Below are 24,290 nucleotides of genomic sequence, written 5' to 3'. Positions count from 1 at the left end.
CAAGAGAACGGTGAAACAGATCTCAAAGAAACATACACACAGCTTTTGGGAAGTGAGTGCAGAGCTTTGCATTTTGGTTAGCCTTGAGTATGAATACAGAGAGAAAAGGTTAACGAATTATGGTTTTGATTCGATCATTCTCTCCCATGCAAGATTAAATCTTACTGTAGCCAAGGGTCCGTAGGGGAATTTTATTATGTTGTTATTAGTCCAAATATTGCAAGAGGGGGGCTGGCTACAAGAGCCCACCGAGATCGTCTCCCGATATGTATACGGAGTAGACCAGGGCCTCCCAACAAATAGAGCTGAGACAGACTTCTAGAATTAATAACCAATTTATTTATAAGGGGAAAGCACATACGATTCACTAGCATACACACACACATACAAGGCTCAGGAAAAGCATAGGTTAGCATGGAATAGGATTGTAGGCATCACTGAGGTGATACGTACCAGAATGTAGACTCCCTCCAGGAATCCAAATGGAATATGATGAGGATGGCATGAGGCTCAGCCATGGAATGACTGGCCAAGAATCAGGAGCCAGGAGCCAGGATTCAAGGGGACAGAGCTTCCCCCTGAAATCCAGACTGGCCCAGTGAACAGGCAAATCTGATGATATTTATAGGCAAAATCTTGCCTCTGGCAAAGGTGCTTGATGGTGAGAACAAAGGTGTTTAATTACTTGCTTTTCACCTGGATGTCCCTGTCTGATTGTCTTAGTGGTCTTAAGCTGCTCGGACAACAGACCTGGGGAGGGGGCAAGAGCCTCAGGTAAGGCAAACATTTGCTCTTCCTGGTCATATGATAATCCTCTTATGCGACTCTCTAGATATGATGATGTGGGTGCCCCTCAGGGGTGTATGTACATGTCCTCATGCCTTGCTGGCAATGGTGGACAGGCTATTAGAGTTCATCTAGGGGTCATTAAGGGTTATCATTTATACCAAAATTTATATGGAGCAGCATGGGTAACATTCCCCCCCCTCGGAAATTACGAGGACTCACAGGTGGGTGGGGATGAGTATTTTCCGAATTAATCTTTGCCATAGAAATTTTGGTGTGAGAATATTGGAGAGGGCATCCTATTAAGGGAAGTATCACACTGGTGATGCACATGGGAAGCCTTTGATTGTCTGGAACCCAATCATACACCATACATACCAAAGATTATACAAAGTCAAAAGTGGGGGTGAAAAAGGGGCACATGAAACATAAGCAACAGAAAAAGCCTTCAATAGGCCAAGAGAAAAGCAATGAGCAGTCAATATGCAGTATGAAAAAGCAACAACCAATAGAAATGAGTCTAATGACTGAAAAGAGCAAATGAATGTGACATGAGTCCAAACAGTTGGTGGTTTGTATATGGGAAGACAGAGTCCATGTTAGGTTTTGTCCAGCGGGAGCCAGATGGCTCAGTATGGATATGAGAATGCGGGCATAAGGTATAGCTGTCTTGTAAACAGTTTCTTTGCAGCCAATGTCCATCTGGCGAGAGGATGAGCCATAGTTCTTGTATGCGGGCATTTGTCATAGTGAAGTGGGCTAATGTCCATGAGATGGCAGTTTAAGTCCAGTGGCGAGTAGTTCCACATGTGGAACACTTGAATGCAGGCAATGAGCTTTTGGAAAACAGTGATGAAAGCTAACAGCGATAGGTCTGTGGAGCTTGTCATCTGGACAGACAGCAATAAGAAAGGCATCTGAATGTAGGTAGGGCCATGGAGGACCATCTGGAACAGGAGCAGAGGTGCGAGGACACCGGTTGTGTCTTGAATGATCCTTTGGAGGATGTCCATGGCAGCAGGGGATGGAGGACATCACAGGAAGGATGCAGGCAAAAGAGTCTCAACCCTGGAGCGGGGGACATCAGGAAGGCTGGAAAACAGCTTGGAGAGTCCTGTATCATGGCATCGATGGGATGACATCTGTGGGGTCTGGCATGGCTTTTGGGAAGAATATTGGGGCTTACCTTCCCCATGAGGATATAGGAGAACAGAGCAAGGACAGGATAGAATTTTACATGCAGTGGGGGTGAAGGAAGACAGACTCCCCCCCCTTGCTCCCGACAGAGCAGGTCAGCTTTAAAATAGAAGTGGAAAAGAGATATGGTTTTTACTTGCCTTGGAGGATGAAGAGGACAGTCTCTTCTCTCCCCCCCCTGGTCTCCCGCAGAGACCAGGCTGGCTTTGCTATAGGAGTTTTGTAAGGAAAGGATAGGACCTCCAAATTATGTCTATGTGCCATGGGAATTACTGAAAAAGATAGGAATTTTTCCCTGGCTCCCCGCTGGAGCCAATCCTGATAGGTAAAGGATGCGGAAGAGGTCAACATTTAAAGCAGTGGCAGAGAAGTTCAGTGAGGCCACTGTCCGGCACTTAAATAGGCAGACAGATAGTACATAGAGGCCAGGGATAGGACTGGCATACACATGCAGAGTATAGAAACGCACAACATTAATAACAGAAAACCAAGGGGTTTGTAAGGCAATGCACTGAGGGCACTGCATTGTTTGGTTGTGGTCAGTTTCCAGGTCCTGGCTTAACCAAGGCTGCTGTGAAGATGTGTAAATTTAGTTCAACTTTTAGCAAAACCACCTCCAAAATAGCCAAATTATTCATTTTTGGATCCCAGTGCCTGGGTGTACTTGCACCATTCGAACAGAGTAGTCCAGCCATGGGTGCATTTTAGAAACATTCCTAAAAAAAAAATGAAAATAAACTGGAGCAGTCGTGGAGGAAGTTTTAGCTTTGGCAAAAATTCTAACCATTGGGCTTGCTGACCAGCAAAAATGAAAAGGCAAAAGAAAAGCAAAAACAACAACAGCAATTAACATTGGGAAGTAATGTGACTGGAAAATAACTCAAAACGAAAACAAAGTCACACAGCCAGGCGATTTGACCACTAGGCCTGCTGTTAACCAAACACTGTATGAGAAGCAGCCTTAAAAGACCAATCCAAAGACCAAAACTCTGCTAGCCAAAACTGGGTGGAATCCAAAACAAAGGTATTGCATTGGAACGTGTGGGGCTGACAGCAAAAATAAAACAAAACAATAACAAAAATGAGAAGGCACAGCTAATTTTGGGCTGAGAGAGTGTGACTTTCACTTAGTCTCAAAGTCGCAAAACAAAATGAAAACATAAAAATAAGCCACTGCCTTGTAGAAGAAATCACTCAGTTCTCTGAGCATAGGCAGAACAAAACTGGGTAAATTTGAAGCATGATCCTAGTCTCTGATCATGTGCAGAGAGCAAAGTAAAACCTTAGGAGGTGCTGTGTGGCATCATTGGCAACACTCACAGCAAAGAACAAAGTAACTATGAGGAAATCTATCCTTCCCAATTCTTAGGAGAAAAGAAGAGGATTCCTGAGCATGCTTAGAGTGCATAGTCTCTGAGCATGGAAGGAGAAAAGCAGGAGAGCAACAACTTGTGACTGACAGGGGGCGCTTGTGAGACCAACTGGTTGGAACACACTTCCAATTAAACAGTGGATGTGCGGTCCTACATAAATTGTGGAGGACAAAAAAGGTAGACTGCTCTGCCAGTGAGGCTCATCTATGAATTCCAAGGCTCTGAAAATAGACAGAGTGGAGGGAGTTCCTTCACACTCCCAAATCTCAAACCTTTAAACAAACACAAATACCAATCAATGTATGGAGATACCTTGGTTGAGAGTCAGCAGTTAAGATATTTTTCCCAGATAGACTATGCTGACCTGAGGCTCTTTATAACTACTTAACAGAAAAACAAAGACATTTAGAATAGACCAAGAGGAAGTTGCCTTCAAACTCCTGAATCCCAGGCAGTCAAGCAAACAAGCAAACAAACAAACAAACAAACAAACAAACCAGAACAACTTTACAATGTTTGACCCTGCTGTGCCAGCCAAATATATGCAAATTAAGGCAAGGGAGACAAATGGGGCTCCCTTTTCCTGATCGAGCAGCCTGACTATGGAAAGTCTAGTTTTTCAAATACCTAAGTACCAGATTTATTTCACAAGATGCTATGTTTTCTTATCACAACCAAAACAACAAAAGTAGCCCAAATTTGGGTCAAGAGAAAAAAACTGGAAAGTCTTGTCCCTTTACATTCTCCATAATTACAGAAGAGATCTATGGTCTAACCAAGTAACATCCAAATTACAGTCTAAGAGCATGTTGTACTCACTAGAAGAGGGGGAGCTGAAGAAAGGCACACAAAATCAGCTAAAAACACCTGAGGAAAAGACCAAAACTTTGGTTTTGGGCTGAGACAGTGTAACTCTGTTGAGTCCTACTCTCGGGAAGGAGGATGTAGGACAAGACTCATGGAAGATGACCACATCGGGCTTACACGAGCAAAAGAAAAACTTTTGGCTGAGCAGAAGGTCTACAAAAACTTACTGAAGACAAGACAAAGGAGTAGATCTCTTGAGCAATGCAAGAATAACAAAAGAGAAGATGGGGGTGTTGGGCGGCAGGAGGCCTCTGAGCATGTAAAGAGAGCAAAAAACTGAAACAGGAAACTACAGCTTAAAACCTATGCAGCCCCGAGCACATGGCAGCAGAGACACACTCTGGGTCCAAACCATGTGTTCCTAAGAACTGGAGGGGCACAATAACATAGACACAGCAATATCCAAAAGACAAAATCCTAACAGCATAAACCTACACTAAAGAAAAGACAGATTGTGTGTTCTTGCCAAAAGTAGAATCAGAACACCAACACAACAAGAATATCTCACAACCTTAAAACACACAGAATGACAATCCTAGCTAAACCAAACTATGCCAAAAGCTCAAAAAGAGACCTATAAAGAACAAACACAAGGGGGGAATGGGCTTGAAACCATATTTGCAATGGATTTCAAAATCCAAACTAGTTCTATGGAACAGGGGGTGCTGCAAACAACCTGAGTCTGCAGCTCTGAGCTTTTCTGTTCTGCATTGCATCTGAGCATGTGCAGAGTGTCAGCAAACAGAAAACAATGAGGCATTTCTCTAATTTATGAAGCAGGAAAAGAGGGGGAGGGTAGTCTTTTCCCCCCAAGCCTTCGCAAAAATGGTGTTGCAAATTTTACACAGATAAACCACCTTTCCCTTGTTGACAAACCCTCCACTCTCACCAGAGTGGTATAAGTCACAAAAGAGGAAACAAAGGCAATTTGCCATTAACTGAATCTGAGTTCTAAGCTAACCAGGATGATGGGCTTTGCAACTTCCTTTGCCCATGATTCGGTTTTCTTGGCTCCTAGCAGCCAAATTTTCCATGAGGCTGTGGCATTAGGCAAACTATAGAAGAGGAGAAGAAAACTGCCTGTTTATCTAAAATCTCAACATTGACGAAAGTTCTCTGCGCATGCCTGGAGTGCCTGCAGAGTGCTATGCTTCTCAAAGGGCAGTCTCTAAGATTCCCTTTCGAAAGCCATTTTCTGGGGCCTTTCTTCCTTGCCATGTGGTGGGGGATGGGGGAACTGAGGCTGAGACAGTGTGGCTCACCTCTCGGTCAGGGAACTGGGCTGAAACAGTGTCACCCATTCCTGCTGTTTCTTCCAAGGAGCTGGGCTTGTGTCTCTTTGGGGGAATACATCTCCCAGTGCCATTCCAACTTGAACCACGGGGATGAGATGGATGACCTCTAGGGTTCCCTTTCCCTGGCATGCCTGTCTGGAAAGGTTTCCAAGTCTTGGGATTTTGGGAGGGAGTCCATGTCCTACTTTCTGGGGTTTTGACTCTTCTGGCCCCTGGGTGCCCATGTGGGGCCTGGCTGTGATCTTTTTGCTTGTGGACTGTAGTCCGAACTGCAGCAGAAGTGTTTCTAGAAGGAAGAGGGACATTGTCCTTTTTATGTGGGCAATGAGGGGTTGTCTGCCAGAGGTTTGCAGGACAACTGCTGGTGTCTGTCTCTTGGGAATGAGGGGAATGGGGTCTTTGGGGGGTTTCTGGGGGCTGTACGCTGGGAAGATTTGCACCATCTGATGTTGCCATCTCCCTTTGGGGAGTGGGAGCAGGCTGAGTGGGGTTTCTAGGTGGACCTGAAAAGCATTCTCTTGGGGCATTCACCCTACTTTTCTTTTTGTTCTCTCTCTTTTGAGCTAGGGCCTTCTCTTGCCTTTTTGCTACTTTCACACGGAATATTAGGAAAAGCAACCCCAACTTTGGGTGAAGGGCATTCAGTCCTCCAGATTGCCCTTCGGTTAGAACGTCCAAAACTGCTTTGCTCTTGGGATGGAATCCCTCAAGTAAATCACTGACAAACTCTGTCTCCATCTCCTCGGAGGAAAGAGCTACCTTTGCCAGCAAAATCTTTTTGGCAATGTATGCCTCTGGATCCTCATTTGTTTTTTGCTTTAGACTATGGTACAGATACCTGACACCTTCTCTTGGCCACAATAGCATCACGATTGCTCCCATCCAAGAGTACATATCTCTGGACAAAAGGTCCCTAAACATTACTGCTGCTTCTAGCATATCTCTGTGTGCAGGAGACATGCATAATCTGGCTAGCTGTGTTAAATGGAAGCCTGTGGCAGATGGGAGGCTGTTTGCTGCCCGAAGCATCCATGTGAGGCTGGTCTCTTGATTCAGGGGGCCCAACAATTCTGCCATCACACAAGCTTCTGTGATGGGGAAAAGGGATGGTTCTTGCTTAGAGGCTATTTCCAATTTCTGGATCCTAGCTGCCAGAGTGGAATTTTCCTCTCTGAGGAGGTTGACTTGGGTTATCAATTCTCTAATTTTCTTCTTCATTTTAGTGGTGGGGTCCTTGGGATATCTCTGTGTCTTGACCTCCGGTGGGAGGACAATGAGCTGGGAACTGGCTGTTGCAAAATTGCAAAATCTCCTCTGTGTGGTGGGCTAAGGGTTTTGACCCAATTTTAGCCCAAATTGGTGGGGACCTTAAGAGGTTTCTCCACTGCAGAGCTTGGGTTAAAACCACTTGCTCAAAACTGCAAGACCCTTAAGGGGCGTCTTGCTATTTTCCTCCCCTTTTTGCTAAGGGAGAAGTTCAAAGTCAGGCAACCTCTAGGGTTCTGACTTTTGGGGTACTTCTTCTATACTATGCTATTCTACGGATGGTATGTCCATGTTGAATCCTAGGCTGGGAGAGGTTATGGAACCGGGGCCTCTTTTCCCACCTAAACCTGGTGCAACTCTCTGTCCTACAGTGAGCTGCTGTCCTGGGATCCTCCCTGAGGACTCCACAGAACTCCTAAATGTAACTCTGGGTCAGGGACGCCGCCCAATTCACGCAAGGGCCCGACGCTGCTGCAGCGAGCGACTTAAGGGTAGTCCTCCGTTTAGACCCGGTCAGAAGTCAGTTCAGCCCTGCCTCACTTTCACTGGGGAGTTCGGATGCTGTAGCTCCACTCCGGCGTGGCCTGGCTAACAACCCAAACTTTGGCCCCCAGCTAGACTCCTGCCTGAGTTTTCCTTCCCTGGAACCTCCATGAGGCTCCCACAAATGGCACTCCTTGGAGCTGCCTGTTCCTCCCTTGACCCCGGGTTTTAGGCTTTCGGACCAGGACGTCTCCCTCCTTTGCCTACCTCACCCGTTCAAGGGGGATTTGTGACTGTGATTTTTTGGGTTATGTTTTATGGGACCTTTTTTTCCTCTGGCTGTTTTGGGATAACACAATGGAAAGGGATCTGTTTGTTCCCAACCCACAATACTGTAGCTTTAGTGGTGACAGGCTGGGGTTAAAACCAATGCAGCCAGATGGGGTGTCCCTTAAAAGGCACACTAAAAAGAAAGCTCTGGGTTTTAAAACCACTTAGCTGGATGGGCTGTGACCTTTAAGAGGTACACACCTGGGGGAAGCTAGGAGTTAAGACCCACTGGCTTCAAAACAAACATGCCAAGACCTTAAGGGTTCCTTGGCTCACCATTTTAAAACAGGCTCTTCCATGTGAGGGATGCCTCAACCTGGAGGTTTGCCTTGGGACTCCTTTTTGCACTGCAGCCCAAATGCCTGGATTTGGCTGCAGTGGTTCCTTGCACCAACTCTTAACTGTAAGCTTAGGTTTTGGGGTGGGGAAGTTTTCAGGATGCCTAGTAACTTTTTCCAACCCACGGATAGAGAAAACAAAAATAGGGCGTCGGGAGCCTACTCCGACAAACACGCCCAAGGGTGATTAGGGCCCACCACTGGATGGCGTACCAGAGCCAATGAGCAGGACACCTAACCAAAGAAATGAAATGGGAACAGCCAACCCAAGATAGCCCTTTTGCCCTTATGGCCAAGCGCACAAGAACACACTCACACACCTTCCTATTTATTCCTGTCAGCGGCTCCTTTTGGGATCCCTGTTCTCCCTACGTTCCGAGATCTAGACAGCCCAAGTGATCAGTTTGGAAAGTCCAGATTTCGGGGGAGAGTTCTATGCCCAAGCTTTCTCCACCAAATTGTAGCCAAGGGTCCGTAGGGGAATTTTATTATGTTGTTATTAGTCCAAATATTGCAAGAGGGGGGCTGGCTACAAGAGCCCACCGAGATCGTCTCCCGATATGTATACGGAGTAGACCAGGGCCTCCCAACAAATAGAGCTGAGACAGACTTCTAGAATTAATAACCAATTTATTTATAAGGGGAAAGCACATACGATTCACTAGCATACACACACACATACAAGGCTCAGGAAAAGCATAGGTTAGCATGGAATAGGATTGTAGGCATCACTGAGGTGATACGTACCAGAATGTAGACTCCCTCCAGGAATCCAAATGGAATATGATGAGGATGGCATGAGGCTCAGCCATGGAATGACTGGCCAAGAATCAGGAGCCAGGAGCCAGGATTCAAGGGGACAGAGCTTCCCCCTGAAATCCAGACTGGCCCAGTGAACAGGCAAATCTGATGATATTTATAGGCAAAATCTTGCCTCTGGCAAAGGTGCTTGATGGTGAGAACAAAGGTGTTTAATTACTTGCTTTTCACCTGGATGTCCCTGTCTGATTGTCTTAGTGGTCTTAAGCTGCTCGGACAACAGACCTGGGGAGGGGGCAAGAGCCTCAGGTAAGGCAAACATTTGCTCTTCCTGGTCATATGATAATCCTCTTATGCGACTCTCTAGATATGATGATGTGGGTGCCCCTCAGGGGTGTATGTACATGTCCTCATGCCTTGCTGGCAATGGTGGACAGGCTATTAGAGTTCATCTAGGGGTCATTAAGGGTTATCATTTATACCAAAATTTATATGGAGCAGCATGGGTAACACTTACTGTGCATTAATATTTGCTGGTTTTTAAAATGTATCTACATAGATGTGATGCATCTGTACTGTACATGTCTTGAAACTGTGGATTATTCAAAGTTAATTGTGAGCTAAGCATAAATGTTGGTTGAGATCTTGTATTGTCTTCACATATGCCTGAATTCTGGCTCAATTCTGAGTATGTTCAATCACTGAGAGCCATTGAGAATGAGAACCAGAGTTCAAATGTGAGGACCAGAGTTCAAATCCCCACTTGGCCAGGAAAACTGGCAGGGTGACCTTGGGCAAGTCACACTCTCTCAGCCTCAGAGGAAGACAAAGGAAAACCTTCTCCAAACAAATCTTGCCAAGAAAACCCTGTGATAGGTATGCCTAGGGCCACCATAATTTGGGAATGACTTGAAGGCACACAACAACAACGTTAAATCAGTAATTCAACCAGAGAAAAACGGCTAAATGAGAGAAATGAATGCTGACCTGCTGCTTTTTCAGTTTAGCTAGAAAGTCTATCAGCTACACTGGGGAAAAACTAAGAGGCACCATCAACAATGGGATGGCTATTAACAATATGGAGAATGATATCCCATGGGCTGCAGAAAAATCATTCACAAAGAGGCTGCATCTGTACGGCAGAAATAATCCAGGCTGACACTGCTTTAAATGTCATGACACAGTGCTATGGAATTCTGGGAAATGCAGTTTAGTGAGACATTTAACCTTCTCTGTCAGAGAGCAATAGTACCACAACAAACTACTGTTCCTAGAACTCCATAGCACTGAGCCATGGCAGTTGAAATTGTGTCAGCTTGGATTATTTCTGTAGTACAGATGCAGCCAGAGAGGACCTGGGATTGGATTTCTTCCTCCTCCTCCAATGTCAAAACAATCTGCTCTTAGTATAAAGGGAATTACTGGAACTAATAATAATAATAATAATAATAATAATAATGTTTATTTATATACCGCTTTTCCAAATTAGATCAAAGCGGTGTACAACAGGAAGTACAATACAAAGTTAAAATAAAACATAACAGGCCTCTCTCCCCCCAAGATGGTGGCTGAAGGGAGGGCTTGTCTTCTTTCAGGCAGGCAGTTGGAGATAGCCTGCCTCTCTCCCCCCAAGATGGTTTAATGTAAAAATAAAGTATGCCTTCAGGTCATCTATCAGTTTATGCTAAGAAGCCTTATGAATTTCATAGTGTTCTTAGGTAAAGAATACTCAAGAGGTGGTTTGCCTTTCCTTGCTGTGAATATGCAATACAGCAGCTGCTATTCCCTGGCCATCTCCATTCCCAGTACAGTACTCACCAAGCCTAGGGTTGCCAGTTCAGAGTCTGAGATTTCAGGCTCAAAACCTGGTGATGACTCCTTGTGATGCAGCATGAAATGGGCCTTGTTGATGCTACAATAGTGATGTTACAAGAGGTAGTCCCTGGCGATATAATTAAGCATAATAAAATAAATGTCAACCACATTTGCAAAGGCTATTGTTGTTGTTGTCTATTACGACTTTGAAGAAATGATCATATTATGAGGAAACCATAAATTGGAATTTTTTTCCTATTTATGGTGATCCGATCATAGGGTTTTCTTGGCAAGTTTCTTCAAGGGGGTGGTTGTCATTGCCACCCTCTGAGGCTGAGAGTGTGTGACTTGCCCAAGGTCACCCAGTTGGTTTGCTTGGCTGAGCTGGGATTTGAACGCTGGTCTCCAGAGTCATAGTCCAATGCTCAAACTTCTACACCACACTTCAAATTTTTAAAAACACCAAGTCTAACAAATGGGGAAGATACACAGACACACACACACCCCTCAAGTCAGTGCTCTCACCCTGAAATCCCATCCTGATGTCCTGAGAACTGGAGAAGAGGGTCTCAGCCCTGAGATCTGGGAACAGTAACCGGATCAGACCCTGCTTAGTTTCGGTAGGATCTGTTGCTCTTCTTGGACTCCTGGTGGAAATTATGATGAGTATATATTAGTGCTGAATGACAAAGGTACTTACTACAGTTCTTGGGTACTTCAGCTTTTGCTACCTCAGCAGCAAATAATTTGTCACCGTTCTTGACTGTCAAAATCCCTAGTGTCCAAAGCCAGACAAGTTATTTCAACATGGGAGGTAAAGAAATCTGGTAGCCACCACTTCTGCTGTTTGACAGTAACAAGCCAACAATAAATAAAATGGTTAATAATTTGGTGCTTTAATATGGTACCCACCATCAACACTTGTTCCAACCCAAAAGTTCTAGTTTTTAAAGCAACCCCCCCCCCCAAATAACCAGCCATAGTCTACTACACAATAAAATAATAGTTTTCTAGAATCTGAAAAGTATCCATCCCAGCTGAATGGATAGCTAGATGAGGAGATGTTAAAGAGATAGCAGATATCTGAAAGGTTTTGGCACTTCTTGTATAGATTTTTGAAAACTGAAAAAAAAGAGTTGTTTTACAATTCATGTTGGGATTGTCTATATATCATACGCCATTTAAAAAGAGAGGTTTTACAATACAGTTGTTTTGCAGTGCATAGAAACAGTGTGGTTCTGTGGCGCCTTCAATTTAAACAAAATAATGTTTGACCAAAAGAAATTGATTTTTACAGCTGGCACATTTGCGCATAGAGCCTGCTGGAATCAAAGGAACATTGCCTGCAGCACAAATTCTGTTGCCACAGGTATATGTGAAGCCCCTTGAGAATATCTTTAAATCACTAAACTTATCTGACAACAAAACCCAATTGGTTCCTAGACACCTTATTATTTTGCACATTATCTTCAGCTTTGCTCTTTCCCCTTTTTAAATGTGTGTGTGTGTGTGTTAAGGTGTTTTTTAAAAGCCTTTCCTCAGAATAAAATAGCCCTATCTAGCTGCCATAGAAAAGCTTTTCATTTTGTCCAGAAAAAGTGTTTTTAAATAATAATAACAAAGATTACTAAACCCTAATCCTGTTAGGTAATTGCGTGAATGCACGTAATTTCGGTTGACACAAGTATGGGTGAATTGGAATGTCATACTGAGCTGTATTTCAAGTTTTTAAAGCATTCAGACAGTATCTCAGGGCAAATGGAAATCTGATAAAACTCTACATTGACTATGTAAGTTCCGACGCCAGCATTAGGGAAAGTTTCCCCTGAGTAACTGAAAAAGAAAGTTGCTGAATTTCAATAAATCTGTAGAATAGATATCCTTAATGCCAAAGCTAGCTTCTGCACAGAAGATGCAGCATTATCTTTTTCCTCTCAGATGATATAGGGTATCAAAACTGATAATGAAAAGACTTCTGAATTGCACCTCAACTTCCATCATTTGTGGATGCTACTGGTTTGGAACATGGAACATAGCATTTCAGAGCTGCACGTTTATTATGGCCTTTTAACAGTTGGTGTGTGTGCGTCATAGACAAGTAAAACCTGTCCATGCTTCCCAATTGTGCTGCTCTTCCACTACTGATTCACATGTGATCAGAGACCAGATGTCCTCCTTGTCCAGGACACATCCTCCATTTCAGCCTTCTGTCCAGGAATTCCATAATATCCTCCATTTTGAGCAGGACTAAGCATGAATTTATATGTGTATGAAGGGTTTTGAATGTCCTCCTTTGTAGTGAGGACATCTGGTCACTGTGCATGTGATAGATTCCTCCTACTGCAGTTGCAATGTGCAGTCACCTGATGCAAGTGGATGTGATGGTACTCCTCTGCCCCCTCCATTTCCAAGATCTTTCTTTATGTTCAGTTTTTCTCTTTTTAACTTAATCAATTGCTATGACTGCACAATTGCAGGGGTAGGGAATACAGACCGAAAGGCATGCTGGACAGGGCATAATGCAGGACGGCAGGGTTATGTAGGCAGAGCCCAGGGGTATAGCAGCAGCATGTGCAAAAATGATTGTCCCCAAACCTGTATCTTTGGTTGCTTTTCCTACACTAACATGGTTATGACATCTTAGCAGCCTTGTGTGATAGTCATTAGACAAGGAATATTCAGAGGTGGTTTTGCCAGTTCCTTCCTCTGAAATAAAAGCCTACAGTTCAATGGTGGTCTCCCTCCCTTAGCTTCTAAGATCAGACAAAATCAGATGCCTTAAAGATACTTAGGCTATGAATCAAATGATGTACCCTGGTATTACATCTCCTCATGGACCGGTTAAGTAGAGTTCCTTTCATAGGGATTGGCTCCTTGTTGTCCCATGTTGCTCCAGGAGTGGTGACTTACAGCTTGCAAGCCCCATCCTCCCTGGGGCACTAATACAAAAATATCCACCTTTTCAGAACTAGTAAACTTTCTTGGATTTTAGTGTTTTTTAAAAATGACCCTGACACATCAGTTGACCAACCTTGGACTACATGCTATTATTTTCTTTACTTCAACAAAAGGACATGGGGTCTTATTTGGATAGAAAGAGCTTAAACCCTCAATCAGGGCCTGTTTCATGTCCCTCTTGAGCAACTCTCAGCCCCCCCAGGGTACCACCCATTTGAGAACCACTGATCTACAGAAGAGGATGGGAAGACTTCTTTATTTTTAGCATCAAATATAGGGCAGTGTTTAGGGGATTTATGTCAGGAATCAAAACATCTTAGATTTGGATACAATGCACCCAGAACTCAGTTCAGTTCAGAACTGAGCTCTGGGCGCATCACTCAATGGTCCACCTGGTTATGGCACATGGTGATGCAGGAATATGTGGATAAGCACTAGGTCCACAGCCAAAACATGCTGCCTGTCTAAATTGTAAGAACCAATTCTACATTCAGAGTAGGAGCAGTTGACCATAACCTCTCCAATTTCAATTCAAGTGGACCAGTCCACTGGTCACTCAAAACTGGCTAGAATTTATGCACAACCAAAAGAAAAAGTCTTAGAACAGCAGATCCTAACCTTCAGCCCTCTAGATGTTTTGGACTTCAGCTCCCAGAATCCATCATGCTGGCAAACAATTCTGCCAGCTGAAGAAAATAATGGCTAGGGGATCGAAGGCTGAGAATCTCTGTGGAGTGGATAAAAAGCAGGCAAGTTTGGAGGTGGGAGGAATAGTTCTGAGCTCAGAAACCACTACTGGAAATCTGAGTTTCTATTCAAGTTTTGCTTTTACATAAAATCTGTTCATGTACTTTGACAAGTCATACATGTCCAAAAAGATTTTTTTTCAGCACTTCAGTTTAATTTACATATAAGTAAAATACAGAATAATGAAATTAGGATTACATGCGGGCTAAAAGAGTTCATTTTAAACTCATACATTACCAGCCTTTCTCAGGAATTACAGGCCAGACTTTTAAAGTGCCACGTTTTATGTACAAACTATTAAAATACTAACGTCTGCTACACAGGTTCTGCAGCTTTCCCCCAGAACCCATATAAGAGGCTATGAAAAACTGCCATTTCCTAGAGTATCCCCATGCCACTTGCTTTGTTGTTACCAGATAACGGAACATGCCAGTTCAAGCATTGGTACTTTTGAAAATCAGAGTTAACTTGTGACTTATGAAATGCATATAGCAGTAGTGGAAATCTGTGTTCCTATTTTAGCTACATACACTATACAAAAGTACCACCACATATTACAAGAACAAGAATTGTGAGGATAACAAGACAAATCGCTAGAATTCCAAGCCAACTGAAAACAGTTGTGTTTGGCTTAGAAATCTGCATCCAATGTGAATGAGTTGTCTACGGGTTTTGACATCACTCCCATCCTCTGATATTCTCCTACACGCTTTTCAAAGAAATTAGTTTTGCCCTCCAGTGAGATATTCTCCATGAAGTCAAACGGATTCTCAGCTTTGAATATCTGAAAGAAATTCAGTTATGAAAAGTTAACCACTTATATTCTTGTTACATATATCCCAAACCCCAAACCTCACCCTTCCTCATTCTGACATCCCACCGATCAGACTGGTAGACTTGACAATGTATCACATTTGCTAAGTGCCAGGACAGAAAAGGCTAACTAACACTTCTGTTAGCTTCTGCTTAAATTGTTTCCTTCTACACCATCTTTATCTCTCATGCCTATTAACCACCTAAATACTCTAAAGGCACCAGATCCCATCTGGTTTTGGAAAGCAAAACCCGATTAGTACTTGAATGGAAGACCACCAGGCACTGTAGGAAGGAATGGCAAAACCACCTGCATACTCCTTACCTGAAAACCTGCTTGGAGGCAACAAGTGCATAGCAGAGACCCATGTTCTCCTAATATCTCCAAGCTGAGCCAGCTGCCCTGTTCAGCCTAGTAGTAGGTGAGCACAGTATCTTTGGATTAAGAAGGCCTCGAGGCCAATCATAGAAGGCACTTACTATGAGCCAACTGTGCATGCACACAAGGCCTTTGCATAGTGATAGATTAACCTAAGTCTGAGCTCTTTGCTTATACACTTAATATTTACTAGCAGACCAAAGAACTGTAAGAAAAGAAATGTGGTCAGCCTACCAAGCTGCTACAAAGCACACAGATTTAGGGTTGATACCATCTATCTATCACACATGAAAGATGTGATAGGTATATATGCAACAATCACAATGAGATATCCTCTAAAAATATTGTTATTTAAATCAATATGGACATTACACTGCAAATTTGCATAGAACTCATTTTGAGGAAACATAATTTGAAATAGGCTGTACTGCTGCATTACTGTCTCACTTAATCATTAAGTTCTACTAACAAGCCGAGAAGCAAGTGATTAAAGGTGAAAAACAAACCTAAACGTAAACAAATTTACTGATTTCCTCAAGAGGCAAACTGCACAGAACTTACCTTGTTAAAACCTAGTTCCAGTATCAGTCTGTCTGCCACGAATTCAATATACTGTTTCATTAAAGTGCAATTCATGCCAATTAGGTTCACAGGCAATGCTTCCGTCAAGAATTCCTGCATTTAAGTGAACAACGTAACTTAGTATGCAGATACTACACAATTTAATGCCCTGCTAAGTTTTAAAGCTTCTTGTACGTTGATGAAGAGTCTTTTAACCACCACCAGAAAGAACTACCAATTACCTGCTCTATCCTGACAGCATTTGCGATTATCTCTCGCACTCTTTCCTCTGATGGTTTGTGTATCAAGTGTTTGAACATTAAACAAGCAAAATCACAGTGCAAGCCCTGGGAAAAAATAATTGGAAAAGATTTCAGAGAACAGCTGGGACAAGCTCTAACTCTATTATCATCATCAGACCTGCATAAACCCAAAAAAGCAACAGAGCAGCTGAAATCAAACCAATGTTTCATACAAGTAATTTTTAAAAATAATTTCCTATTACTGCACTGATAAATCCGAATTAAGTGATTCACACTCCGATTAAATGTTAATTCCCCCAACCACTTCCCAAACTGGCAGACTGAACTTTTGGTGAGATCTATCCATTAGATCATATCCAGTAGCGTTGCTAATGGAAATCTCTTCCACTCACACATAATAGGACATCCCATTTTTACCCACCCCTACATACCCAAGGGCCAGAGGACCTTAAAAAAAACAAGACCTAACAGATGACTACAGTAAGTAAGTAGTGGGGAAAACCCAATAGCCTTGTGTTCTACCAGATGCAAATAAAAGTACTTGGTTACACAGCCTAGCCTTAGACGAGTAAACCTTACCTCGTCCCTGCTGATCAGTTCATTGGAAAAAGTAAGTCCAGGCATTAGACCTCGTTTTTTCAGCCAAAATATAGATGCAAAAGAACCAGAAAAGAAGATTCCTTCTACTGCAGCAAAGGCTACTACTCGCTCACCTGTCAGGAGAGTTCATTGTTGATTTGATTATTCAGTTGTGTCAAATGTGAAGCAGGAAAGACAACACTAAAAAGAGCTCAAGACACTCACCATAGGTAGCTTGTTTGTCCCCAATCCACCGCATGGCCCAATCAGCTTTCTTTTTAACACATGGCAAGGTTTCAATGGCATTAAACAGATATTCCCTAGAACATAATAATGCAGTATTTATATACAAAATATGTTGGGGGGGGATGGGGGACTGGAATTATTGCTTTTATATCCCACTCTTCCTATCCTTTATGTTAGGTGGACAAATGTAGAGACTTCATGAATTCCCAAGCACAGGTTGAATGTCCCTCATATGGAAATCCGTAAGACTCCAACAATTGTCTACATTGGTGGTTGAGATGGTGACACTATGCTAATGGTACAATGCACCTAAGTATTTAAAATATTGTGGATAAAATCAAGATACATGTATATGATGTATATGAAAAAAATGAATTTCATATTTAGACTTGGGTCTCATCTCCAAGCTGTCTCATTATGTATACACAAATTATCTAAAATCTTGGGGGGCGGGGGGATCTAAAATCCCAATTACTCCTGGTCCCAAGCATTTTGGGTAAGGGGCACTCAACCTGCACTGCAGTATATGATGCAGAATGTTGCTACAGAAACAGCTTAACTGAAAAGAATGCAATAAAATTACATTGTCAAATTCAAGTTATTTTACACCCTAAAGCAGGACAGAAAACTTCCAGGTATCCTTTAAATTGCATCTCCCATAATCCCTCATGGCATGGACTGACTAGGGCTGATGAATTGTAGAATCAAAACATCTAGCTATTCTTAAAAGGCCATCCCTGCCTCAGAGAGCAGTGCCAAAAACATTAAGGATTTATATTCTTCAGAAATGTTTGATATGCAATAATCCCACTCTCATCTCTGAAAACATGAGCCAGGTATGAAACCATATAATATCTCAGATATCAATTAAAAATCAAAGTGTACATCTCAGAACAGCACTAACCTCTGTTTGGGGTCTTTGATGTAAGTATCAATAAGTAAACTATACATTTCTGAATGGATGTTTTCCATGGCAATCTGGAAGCCATAGAAACAGCGAGCTTCTGTGACTTGAACTTCTTGGCTGAACCGCTCCACCTAGAGGAACCGTACATTTAAATTACAAGGCATCTCTCCCACTTTAAGGACATTTTACACAGTTCCTTTTAGTTATTTGCTTTTGTGGCTATCCTTCACCACATAGAGAATGCAGAGAATGAAAAATGTACCATTTATTGAGAACTTTATTTATTTCCCAGACTTGGCCAATTTATATCTGTGTTACAGCCATGGTTTGCAACTGCAGTACACAATGACATCATGTTATTAATTACATCCAGTAATGACCAACTTTAGTTTGTAAATCAGTCTTACATTGCATTAGTTTTCATGGTGCCAAAAACCAGATAGGAACCCTATATCTTTTGGGCCAAGATGCAAAAAAGAGAAAGCAGGATTGAACTGTTAACTCCCTGTATCTGACAGCAAGAAAAGGGATTATCAGGCTAGATGTATCTGCCTTATTTCCAGCCTATCACTACTCCATTTTAAATAGATGCTTTGTGGGGGAGCTGCCTCCTGATAATCTGAGTATCTGAGAAAATTCACTCATCCAGTGTAATTATCCTGGATCTTTTAGTTGAAGGGCTGAGGTTTCATGACATTTGCAATTCTAGGTAAACCCTAAGATATTCAGATGAAATTGGCAGGGATGGAATTCACATCTCTGGAGGCAGAAACAGCAGCATAGGAAGCTGGCAGCCCATGGAAGGTATGTGCAAAGCAAATACACACATTAACAACTGAGAATATGAAATCAACTCATTTACAGAAGAAATGCCTTATTTGCATTACAGTGTGTGATTGAAAGCTGCTCTGAGTGCCAGAAAAGATTAGAAGTTTCTAAATTACATCCCCTTACAGCACAGAGGCTGCCATTAATCACTGATTCCCAAAGGTTTCTATGATTTTGAATTTTCCCTGGTTGCATGCTTCAACTTGTGAACCTGAACCATCAAAATGGTTCCCGTCATATAAACTTGATTATTTTTATCCTAGTTCTAACTAAAATTGTCTTAGGAACAAAATGAAAAAGGGTTATGCTGCTATGGATGGAAGCACTGCACTAATATTGTAAACTACTCTACACAAGCTCTTTGCATTGAAATGGACACAAGGTTGTTATGTACACATTGGCTCCAAATGAGCATGCTTGGGGGAAATGCCATTTTAAGACTAGTTTACAACCACAGAAAAATTGTTTTGTATTCTCATGAAACATACATAGCCTTCGGTTCATTTGGCGGCTTCTCTGAATTGTTGGTAATGCAACATAAGACACATTGCTCATGTCTCTATTCTGGATCTTGTGACTAACCTGTGGGACAGATAAGTTTGGGCTATAAAAGGAGCCTTGAATTATTATTTTTGCTTACCAAATTTTCATTGACAATGCCATCGCTTGCAGCAAAGAATGCCAAGATGTGTGAAATGAAATACTTCTCTTCCTGCTTTAAGGATTCCCAGTGCTGGAGATCTTTGGAAAGATCCACCTAAATGTACAAAGCAGCAAATGAGAACATTGTAATGTGTGGGTCTGAAATACATCATGACAACTATTGCACACTTCCTCAACACCTAAACAAGCGCATCTCACCTCTTCAGCTGTCCAAAAGGAAGCCTCTGCTTTCTTGTACATTTTCCAGATATCATGGTACTGAATGGGAAAGATAACAAAGCGGTGGGGATTTTCCCGAAGAAGAGGTTCATCTTGTACATTGCTTGAAGGAAGCTGCTTCACTCCTTTAGATGCATCCTAAAGCGGGGGAAAAGGACAAGTGAATATATTGCCCCACTTTCAGAAAGCCTGGTTATACCATGAAGACAAAAATAACAGGAAGAGAAACAAATTCCACCTCTAGGATTCTAAAAAGAAACACATATTGGCCTAAGCAGGCTGATTTAGGAATCGTGTACATGAATGTGCATGAGATTTGTCATGAATGTGCATGAGATTTGTCAAACAACAAGAAGACAGAGAACCAATGCAAACCATGTAAATAAACAAATGACCTGAAAGAAGGAAAAGAATTAAGTTTGCAGTAGCTAAATGGTGGACATGGAAAAACAAACTATAAAACAGAATTTGCCCCTATATTGTAAACAATGGCTTGTTAGGCCTGGAGTTTATGGTTTTAGTAAGAAGGATACTTGTGCTGCAAGTGCTACATGGCTATATTTGCACATAATACTAAAGCATGGTTTAATACTATCCTCCTCATACTTATCTGGAAAGAAAAGTTTAGTGCCATTTTAAACTTTTTTTCAACTTAGCGCCACATGCAAACCAGGGGTTTTCATTTAAAACAAACCCTGGTTAAATTTAGGCCACCTTAATAACATTCGTCCTAAAATATGCTTGTTTTATTTACCCAACAAAGATTGTGGAAGCTTAAGTGTAAAACATCTGGGGGACCAAAGGCTGAGAACTACTGCGTTAAAAGCTTACTGTATTTATAGGGCGATGAAGCTGCGGATTACCTGTTGCATAATCTGATGCGTAAATAGTAAAAGCCTGATAAATCATAACAGAAGACAAAGAGATTGAGTAGGTGAAACAGAGAACATGATCAAAACCAAAAGCAATTAGCATGTTGCACAAGAGGCAATAAAAGGAAACAGAAATGCTTAACGGCTGAAGGGGTGGAATATGTTAGTTGATACACTATGGGACCTTGAAGGAACAAATTATTCCATGCCCTCTTCCAAGAGAGGAGCTGCCATTTTGTTCTTCCCCCACCCCAACCGTTCCTTCAGAATGACTGAACTTTTTCCATCCCAGATATACAGAGTAGGGTCCTTTTCCCAAGTACTCATCCTTAGAGAGCATAAGCCCCTTAAGCCCTAAAAGAAAGCTGTAAAAGTGCAACTCATGTGATGAGGTACCCACACTGCATAATTAACGCAGTTTGACAACACTTTTTAACTGCCATGGTTCCATACTATGGAACCCTAGGATTTGTAGTTTGCTGTGGTGCCAGACCTCTGATATCTGAACTGCACAAATAATCCAGTTTGAGACCCTTTTAATGGCCATGGCTCAGTGCTATGGAGTGTTGTAGTTTTGTGAGACATGTATATTTCTGTCAGAGAGCTCTAGTAGTGCCACAATAAGCTACAATTCCCAGGATTTCACAAGCCACAGCAGTTAAAGTGGGTTATTTACACAGTGCGGATGTAGCCAGAGAAGGTTAAATATCTCAAAGGGCTCCAAATCCTCGATCTCCATGTCATAGCGCCTTGGCAGTTAAAGTGGTGTCAAACTGCACTAATTCTGCAGTGTAGATCCAACCCAGAGATATTTTTTATTGAAGCCTATTAATTCAATCCACTGGACAACTTATCATTAAAAGAAAACCAGAAACTAATATCAAAACTTAATTGTAACAATCGGGATAATAGGACTAGAGACTCTAAGAAAGCAATAGAAATACTGAAGTCAGCTGTGATCATAACTTGAAGTGGAATTAACTTTCAAGAAGCAATCACACAATACAAATGTTATCAATGGAAGTATAAATAGTAAAAGGTTGAAAAAAATGATGAAGAAGACATTAGTAGTGGTTAAGAAATACAACATTTATTTAAATGTTTCCCTTTAATGCTTTTTATCTAAAATTGTATAAAGCTGGACAATAGATATATAAGCATATAAGAATTGTAATGTAAGTATATGCTCACTATAATAATAATAAAGCCTATTAATTCAATCCACCCTTAAACCTACTCTCCTTGAGAAAGGGGGCTGGCTGCCTTTTGTCCTCTTCCTTTGCACTGAAAGGCATTTGGGCGCCAAAGTGGTGGGAACAAAAAGGGGTTCTTCCTCTTCCTCCTTCCCCTCCATCTTTCCCTTTGGGTAAAAAGGTAGACTTGAACTCACCACCGCCTCACTGGGGGGCTCCTGGAAGATCTTCCTCGCCGTCTTGGAGGCCAGGACCCGGGTGGAGCTGAGAGAAGGGGGCTGCAGGACCAAAGCCAAAAAGAAAGAGGGTTTTCAAAGGTTGGGGGTTGAGAGACTGTGCCTCCTTTGGTTACACAAGAGCCACTCCTTGGTGAGAAATTCGCCCTCAGGGCCAGGGAGGGACCTCCTTCTTAAAACATCCCAGCTTGAAACACATTAATAAATGGGAGCCTGGAGCCAACTTGTTTTTTTTAATACGGCAAAAGTGCAGGGTTCAAATCTCTGCTCAGCCATGGAACTCTACTGAGTGGCCCTTGGGCAAGTCACACTCTGGACCTCAAAGGATGATGATGATGGCCAGATGGCAAGCCCCCCCCCTGAACAAACCTTGCCAGGAAGACCATTAATAGGGTTACCATTTGGGAAGGCAACCACAAAAGAACCACAGAGGCGTTTTCGAACACTTGGAAGGTTCAAGGTGGATGGGTGCTTCTACACTGTAGAAATCACGCAGCTTGGCACCACTTTAAGTGCTGCAGCTCCATCCTATGGGACCCTGGGGTTTGTAATCATACAAGGCCTTTAGCCTTTTCTGCCTCTCAAAACTACAAATCCCAGGACCCTGCAAGATGGAGCCCTGGCAGTTAAAGTGGGGTCAAGCGGCATTACTTCTACAGTGTAAATGCAGCCTTTCTTAGCTTTAGTGGAACTATCGAACACACACATGTGTGGAAATGCACGCATACAGGCATACGCACTGTGTGTGTATGTGTGTGTGTAAATACACACACAGTTTGGAAATGGCTGTGCCAATATGACTTTGCCGTGTGCCTTCAAGTCGCAAGTTCTGACTCATGGGCTTTCCTTGGCAAGATCTGCTCAGAGGAGGCTGAGAGAGTGTGACTGGCAGTGAGGAAAAGAGTTGTAGCACCAACAGTTTGGGAGCCAGGATGGAGTACTGGACTCTGGAGACCAGGGCTTAGGTCCCAGCTCAGCCATAGAAATCCACTGAGTGACTTTGTTTCAAGTCACACTCTCTCAGCCTCTGAAACAGACAAAGGCAACCTCCCTCTGAACAAACATAACTCCATGAACCAGAAACGACTTGAAGACACACACAACAGCATATAGGAAGGCGACCCTATGATGGGCTTTTCCTGCCCCAGATTCTTCTGAGGGGCGTTTGCCATTGCCATCCCCTGAGGAGGCTGAGAGAGTGTGACTAGACGGTCGTGCCAGGATTCGAACCCAGCTCTCCCCAACACAGGAGGCGACCTGGGCCCCTTTCCTTCCCCTCCACTCACCGTGTTCTCCTTATCGTTCAGGGCCAGATTCTTCATAGGCGACAGGCGGGACTTGGGCTCGTTTCGAGCGCAGAGCGGGTTGCGGGCGGCCAGCATGGTCGCGACTGGAAGACAAAGCAAGGCAAGCAAACGGGAGCTAAGAGCAAATGAGACCGCGCTTGGTCTCTCCGCCCCCTTTATATGCCTTTCGAATTTGGCGCCAGAACTCCCAGCCGACCAATCACAAGCAAGAGCTGAGAGGCGGGCGCGGGAAAGGCAGCAGAACGCTCTCCCGCTCTGGGCCGCTATTGGCCAAGAAGCGACAAAGGGTTCCAAAAGCGGGAAGGGAGGGGGAGTAACATTCCTTCCCGCCTCCGCCTCCTCAGCTCCCATTGGCTGAGAGGGAGGCGGCGGCCTTGGAAGAACCCTTGGTCCTGACTGGGTGGCGGGAGTGTCTGTCAACCCCGTCCTCGCTTCTCATTGGCTGGTTCTACTTCTTTGCTCTCTTTTCTCTTCTGAGGTACTTGGAGGGGGGCAGAGTGACCCAATGTCCTCCAAAGGAGGGCCTTCCAAGGAAAATGGAGGACGTAACAAAATTAAAAGCCCCAAACGCTGACAGAAGTGTAAATTCATGGTTCTTAGTTATGCTAGAAATGGAGGAACTTCAAAGGAAATGGAGGACATGACCCAATAAAAGCTAAAAGTTAATCTAGACATAAAAGTTGAGGCTTCTTAGTCATGCTCAAAATGGAGGACGTTAAAGGAAAATGGAGGACATGCCCAAATGAAGGCTGAAGACACTCATAGAAATGTAAATTCATGCTTCAAAGTAGAGGCCCGTCAAGAAAAATGGAGATAGAACAAATAAAACCTAAAAACACTCCTATAAAATTCAGACTTCCTAGTCATACTCAAAATGGAGGACGTTCAAGAAAAACAGAGGACGTGACCAAATAAAAGGTCAAGCCCCTCACAGAAATATAAATTCAATTCATATGGTTTATTTGCAGCTACATTAACACTGTAATAATATATTACAATACCGCTCTGAG

The 24,290-nt window shown here is 42.9% G+C and overlaps 1 protein-coding gene across 2 annotated transcripts in view; it reads right to left on the bottom strand.

The window, feature by feature from the left end:
- Nucleotides 1–23,416, bottom strand: part of LOC149282357 (ribonucleoside-diphosphate reductase subunit M2) — a 32,273-nt gene extending 8,857 nt beyond the window's left edge. The window contains exons 1-10 of one of the 2 annotated variants that reach the window (XR_016277966.1): nt 23,260–23,416; nt 21,935–22,015; nt 19,652–19,810; nt 19,431–19,547; nt 17,960–18,093; nt 17,035–17,129; nt 16,810–16,943; nt 16,210–16,314; nt 15,968–16,081; nt 11,035–11,156 (exon numbers count right to left, since the gene is read on the bottom strand). Coding sequence is in view for 1 of the 2 variants with exons in the window: in XM_089498300.1 (XP_089354426.1) it covers nt 14,846–14,998; nt 15,968–16,081; nt 16,210–16,314; nt 16,810–16,943; nt 17,035–17,129; nt 17,960–18,093; nt 19,431–19,547; nt 19,652–19,810; nt 21,935–22,015; nt 23,260–23,355 (1,188 nt within the window). In the remaining variant the exon portion in view is untranslated. Of the gene's footprint in view, nt 1–11,034; nt 11,157–14,362; nt 14,999–15,967; nt 16,082–16,209; nt 16,315–16,809; nt 16,944–17,034; nt 17,130–17,959; nt 18,094–19,430; nt 19,548–19,651; nt 19,811–21,934; nt 22,016–23,259 lie in introns of those variants that run through there. The other variant, XM_089498300.1, reaches the window with a different exon arrangement.
- Between the last annotated feature and the right edge of the window lie 874 nt (nt 23,417–24,290).

The sequence above is a fragment of the Sceloporus occidentalis genome, unplaced genomic scaffold (assembly GCF_023333645.1).
Source record: "Sceloporus occidentalis isolate IW3139 unplaced genomic scaffold, rSceOcc1.0.p SCAF_118, whole genome shotgun sequence".
Lineage (NCBI taxonomy): Eukaryota > Metazoa > Chordata > Lepidosauria > Squamata > Phrynosomatidae > Sceloporus > Sceloporus occidentalis.
This window is presented reverse-complemented; position numbering and strand designations above follow the sequence as displayed.